Source organism: Microtus ochrogaster, chromosome 7 (genome assembly GCF_000317375.1).
Source record: "Microtus ochrogaster isolate Prairie Vole_2 chromosome 7, MicOch1.0, whole genome shotgun sequence".
Taxonomy (NCBI): Eukaryota; Metazoa; Chordata; class Mammalia; order Rodentia; family Cricetidae; genus Microtus; species Microtus ochrogaster.
This window is the reverse complement of record NC_022014.1, coordinates 42,672,601-42,678,720: the sequence shown is the minus strand read 5'-3', so window position 1 is coordinate 42,678,720 and position 6,120 is coordinate 42,672,601. Positions and strand designations below refer to the sequence as shown.

The following is a 6,120-nucleotide window of genomic DNA, read 5'->3' as shown; positions in this document are numbered from 1 at the left end:
TGTGACCTATGGGCTGAGAACCACCAGTCTAGAGACTTCCTTGGGGAGGAATGGCACCCACCCTTCTGGAATCTGGGCACTTGGCGACAGGCTCTCAGTAGGGACTCACCAATCTTTGTAAGCACTGTAAAAAAAGGGGGGGCTGCGGCAGGTGGCAAAGTCAGATGGAAAGCCTCAAAGCTCAGAGGATCCCAGCCTGGGAGCCACCCCAGTCTGCTGCAGGCTTTAGAATGAGATATGAGGACTGTTGTAGCCTCAGAGACATTGAGATTGCTTGTATAATTTTCCCAGGGGTGACTACAAATGTACTCTTTGCTGTCAAGTGGACAGGGCTGGGGTGTGTGTGTGTGTGTGTGTGTGTGTGTGTGTGTGTAAGATGGGGGAATCAGGGAGTGAAGAGGACACACGACTGTCCACAGGATAGTGTTTATTCCATTTTGTTCTTGAAGAATTGATCATCAAAGCCAGGGTCTAACATTTTCAACACTTATAAAACAAAACATAAAATGTCAATAGAAGATAGTCTTTCTGTTCTGAAAATATTTAAATAAGTGTGTTCTATCAAACCTTTTAAGCTGTATTTTCAAAATAACGGTTACTCACAAACATCCTTTTCTATGCCTCCATGTGGTTTCATGGTATACAGACATTGCGAGTGTTTGATAGGGTAAATTCCATTTAAAAAAATAATTTTATTATTATTATGTTGAATGGGTGCTGCTACACAAGTCACGGTGAGCGTGCTGGGTCAGAGAATACTTCCGGTGTTGGGTCTCTTCCTCAACCGCTGGAACTCAGATCATCACGTTTGCCTGCAAACGTCTTCATCCACTGAGCCATCTCTCCAGCCCAGCTTCCCTCTGTAGTCCTTGGCTTTGGCTTTCTTTGCCAGACTTCTCCATCACTCTCTCTAAGCTAACAGTCTGTTTTGCATAGTGAATGTATTTTCCTAACAGCAAAACCAGTATATTGTAGGTATAGTCTACAATCTCTATCCCATTCATAAATCAGTCAAAACTTCTAAACATTGACCTTGCCTTGAAAAGCTTCCATAGTGTTCCACAGGTAGGGGTCAGAAGTAGAGTCCACAAGGCGTTCAGTCATCTACTGAGGTCGAGAAGGGAAAGGAGGGGGTTAAAGGCTGCTTTGGCTATGATTTTGATTTGCTTGGCTTCTAGAAGATGGTATAGTTGTTAGCTCCCACACTATGGATTTATATCATACGTTTTAAAAATTTTATATGAATTTCTTTAGTGCGGTGTGTGTAGGGGCCTGTGGGGAGAATACGTCATGGTGCATGTTTGGAAGTCAGAAGACAGGTCGAGGAGTCATTTTTCTCTTTTAACCGCATGAATTCCAGGTATTGAACTTAGGTCCTAAGACTTGGTGGTGAAAGCCTTTACCCACTCACCATGTCTCTCCGTGTTAAAAAGGAAATAAGTCTGCAGCCAAGCCAAGTAGAGAATGTGGGGAACTCGCCTGTTCTGACAACACGTCCTGTGGACTCTGTAAACATAGATGTGAGAGGGAAAACAACGCTCGGTCCATTGCTGTTTTCTGCGCTAATGTTAATGAATGGCATCCAAAAATAGTCTTTCGACTCGAGGTTAATTATAAAATGCTGGATGCTGCTTCCATTGGTTTAATTAACAGGCTTTTGCTTATTATTTTTTTTCCTGGGAACTCCAGGTTTAAAAAAGAAATCTAGTTAACAGAGTTAACCAGGACTCTAAGTAGTTCTTAATTATATAGCATTACCAGCTTTTTGGTCTAAAAACAAGTCGTGCACATTGCAGCAAGCTGGCAAAGTGCCAGCTTATTAATAGCACTCAACCTGCTCTCGGGCCAGCTCTCCAGGGGATAAAAATGATTTAGCCTTGATTTGGAGAGCTTGTTAATTCCCGTAGCCTAAATATTTCTCCTATGACTGATTTCAAGCCATCGCTCATTCGACAACAAGCTTGCAAAAGTCCTAACTATTGGAGGGGATGTTTTTGTGAGCAGTTCTGAGCCAGTCACTGGCTCACCCCAGTAGCTCCTTATGAGTCCTGGGCTTTGGAGGTTGGGTCCACTGGGCTGTGCTGCTTAGCTCCTCTGCTTTGCTTCACTCTGTTAAACTCAACCATTATGAGAGTGTCTTTAAGTAAGACTCACATGTGATGCATCGCAATCACAATTTTGAAAACTCGCAGTACGGAAAGATGGAGAGTCTAAATCAGCAATGTCTGCACGGTGACCTAGAACAAAGTCCTGCCTTTTACGTCAAAAAAGTCACGAGTGTGTGGGACCTAAGAGTCTTGTCTTCCTAATGCCACACAGGAGGCACAGGTGACAGGATGCCCCCCTCCTTGCTTGCTGGGGCTTAGAGGGGTGTCAATCCACAGAATCCAGGCCTTCTGATGTGGTCTTCTGACCACTCCCTTCATGGTACCTGTCCAACACAGGGGGCTGTGGAGAGGAGAGGTGTGAGTTGTAGATGGATGACTGACAGGGGAACGGGGGGCCTGTCTCCTCTGTCAACTCCACAAGGTGGCATTCTGTCAAGAAGATGATCTTCTGGGCCGGAGGTCCTGGTGGGAGATCCTGGGAACGGCACCACTTGCAGGAAGAAGAGACAACATTCCGGAAGGCCGCCCGGAAGCGTCTTGACAAGAGGTTATAGATAATGGGGTTGACGGCTGAGCTCAGATAGAAGAAGACACCTGCAAATGACGGATTCAAGAAGACATGACACAAGGGAGGACAGAGTGTACATATTTAGCAAAGGCCTGGGATGGCCTCTCCTGGAAGCAGTTGGGTATGCAGGGCATTCACTGAGAATATGAAAGGCTAAGAGAAGATCCACCTGGGCACTCGGGAATCGAACACTGAGCCGTGAAAGAGCCATGGCGTTCCCAAGGAGCTGGATAGTGCCCCTAATAAGAGATGCTCAAGTATCAGAGAAAGGAGGTTTGTTTCTTCATTGGATTCTCAGTTAAAGCTATTATTTGAGGCCACAGTGGTGAAGCTGGGTAAATCAGTCAGCACGTGGTCCCTGTTGAGATTCCTCATTTAATTGAAAACCTCTCATAGTGAGATCACCCCTCCCCCACCATGTCCCTTCCCTACCCACTCCGGCTTCCCTTGATAGCTCTTCCACTGAGTAATTATATATTACCATTTATTTTGTTCGCCAGGAGGCTTGTATATTGCCATTTCTCTGCTTGTTATACATGCATTCTTCTCTTTAGAGATTTACTTTTCTGTGTATGTGTGTGCGCACATGCGCATATGAGTAGCAGTACCCACAGAGGCCAAAAGAAGGTGTCTGACCCACTGGCACTGGAGTTATAGGCATGTAAGAAACCCATATGGGGGTTGGCAACCAAGGTAGGGTTCTCTGTAAGAGCAGCATGGGCTCTTAGCCACAGAGCCATCTTTCCATCTCCCATATGCCCACTCTTATTATCATAGCCTGGTCTGTTTCTCTAAGACACCAATGGAGCTTAAGGGAGGTTAGCACCGCGGCCCTCCTTTGTTCTGTGCCCTTAGACAAACACTGGCACTTTAATTCTTTCTGGAAAATAGGGGTAGGATATTCTGGTGGAAGCTGTGTATTGTCAAACAGCATCGTCCAAGCAAGACACAGTCATGGCCATTGCCCTCTTGAACTGTCAACTGCCATCACCCATTGGAGACTATCCAAGAGTGTCCCCATTAACTTCCCATTGCAGGGGAAGGGCTTGCCTGCCTTTCCTCAAAGATTTAGACAGTTAACAGTTGTTTGGGAAGAGGCTTATGAGGCTGTGCCCCTTCCAAGGGTTTATAGACAGTTATCCGTTGCTGAGAGATATATTTTTCAACAATATAGCTGCCCATAAATTGCTCTCATTCCTGTTAGTAACCCCAGTGACTCATTGGTTTAACAAACTGTACTTGGATGGAACCCCTTCTTTGTGTCTATGGTCAGTGTCCTCTCTGGAACAGGAGACATGTCTGTTCATTTGGACATGGGTCAAATGCTTACTAGGGCATTCTGGGAACTTCAAAGCACATTGAAAGGATTTAGACTTTTTTCCCCCTCCAAGTACTTGGAAGAATGTAGCAGGGTCAGGAACCCCAGGCAAAGCTAGAAACAGGGATACACAATGCCGTCTTTTAGGATCCTGTATGACATCAACAGTCAGGCTACAGCAGTTATTCTATTCTAACAGATGACTGTGGTCAGGAGTCACTCAGTGGAGGTGAATGACACCAGCTGTACCTTGACGTGGATAGTTGGTAAAGGGAGAGAATGTGTATTTGGGTAAAAATGTTCAGAGGCAGAAATGGTGGCTTTATCCAGTATGGTCTTCTCTCCCCTCCTTCTCTTCTTTCCTCTATCCTTCCCTTCTAGCCTGAGCTGTTGTGTGTGTGCATCTAACCTTTACCCTCTGGCTATGTCCTTGACAGTCCACAGAATGAGCCAGTGACAACAGAAGCAGGTGGGCAGAAGTACCCAGAACCTAAGTGTAGTAGGTTGGAAAAAACCTTGAACTTGACATTCAATGGCTTGGACTTGAGCCCCATTTTCACTCGTCTTACAGCTTTGCACCTTTGGGAAAAGCATTTCTTTTCATGTGTTTTTTGCTGTCATATCGATGATAGTTATCACACTCACATGTAGAGTTGGGGTTTTTCCTCAAAACATTTTTAATCCCTGAATACAATCAGCTCCTGCTGTTCCCATAACAGAAGTCTGGGTCTCTGTGAGCTGCCTGTATGGTGACGCCTCAGGGCAGAGCCAAGGAAAAGCTACCGAACCCTTATGTCCCTGAGCCCACCAAGCCTTTACCTGATACCACATGGATGAGATTGAACACAGCAGCCAGGGACTCAGTCCACTCCCCCACAAAGCTGAAGAAGAGCCGGTCCACATGGAAAGGGGTCCAGCAGATGGCAAACACGAGGACCAAGACAACTGGGAAAGGAAGTGGGAGACAAGATGACGGAGTAGGCCAGGGAGGGATGTGATGCTAGTCCCCAGCAGCTTCCTTCTGATGTGATCAGGGTTCCCTGCCACCTTAGCTAGTGCTGACTGCTACAGGCAGATGAGCTCCCAGAGAGAAAGAATAGTCAAACATAAGAATTAATCACATGGCTCCGGGATCAGTTTTCTATACAATTACCTACATTTTCTTTTAAAGTTTATATTTTTTTACATGATTTTTTTTTTGTTTTTGAGGTTTCCAGAAATTCACATAATAAAATATCGCATCGTTACCTGTTATTTTTCCACTCCAATTCCTTCCATTCCATGACTTTTCAATATGTCCCCATTTCAACTTGATGGGTTTGTTGAGAACCCACTAAGTCCAGCTATTGCTGTTTGTGTGTTGTGTACACACCACACACGTACACATGCCACAACACACATGTGCAAGTTAGAGGGCAACTTCTTGAAATCAGCTCTTCCTTTCTACTGGGTCCTGGAGATCAATCTCAGGTTTGGCAGCAAGTGCCTTTGCCCTATGACCCATCTCACTGGCCCCAGGATTGATTGATTGATTGATTTTTTTTTCTTAAAAAATATTTACTTTTACTTATGCATAGGTGTGTTGTCTTGCTTATCTCTTTGTGTACCACATGTCTGCAGTGCCTATGGAGGACAAAATAGGGCCTTATAGGAGGTTGTGAGCTGCCCAGTGTAGGTGCTGAGAACCAAACGTGAATCCCCTGCAAGAATATCAAAGGCTCTTAATCACCAAGACATCTCCTTAAGATTTCTTGTATGTTTCTCCTTAGAATATTCCAAATAGAACTGAGTATATTTCAAAGTTCCAAAACCTCTTGACTGTGGAAATCAAAGCATGCTCTCAGCATATGTTTAGAGACTTATTCATGATTAGATCAGGTTGTCTTAGGAACAACTCAACAATTAAATTCACAGTTTTTCAGCGAGTTCTTAGGGTTTGGATTCTAACAGCTGCCCAGAACCTCATGCCTCCAAGGCATGGTCCCCAGTGGATGGTGCTGTCTGGGCTGGGTGGGTGGAAACTTGAGGACTTTAGATGGAGGAGGCAGGCATTTGCTGGGCCTTGAAGGGAGACTGGGGGCTACTCCTTTCCTTTCTGTTTGCATACTGTGAGGTGAGCAGCTTTG

At 45.1% G+C, this 6,120-nt stretch overlaps 1 protein-coding gene across 1 annotated transcript in view; it reads right to left on the bottom strand.

Annotated features, from left to right (window-relative positions):
• Nucleotides 1-2,193: 2,193 nt before the first annotated feature.
• The window catches only part of Nmur2 (neuromedin U receptor 2), a 13,791-nt gene continuing 9,864 nt past the window's right edge, over nt 2,194-6,120 (bottom strand). Inside the window, exons 3-4 of the mRNA XM_005350039.2 lie at nt 4,814-4,939; nt 2,194-2,702 (exon numbers count right to left, since the gene is read on the bottom strand). Coding sequence (XP_005350096.2) covers nt 2,374-2,702; nt 4,814-4,939 — 455 coding nt within the window. The 3' untranslated portion in view covers nt 2,194-2,373. The remainder of the gene's footprint in view (nt 2,703-4,813; nt 4,940-6,120) is intronic.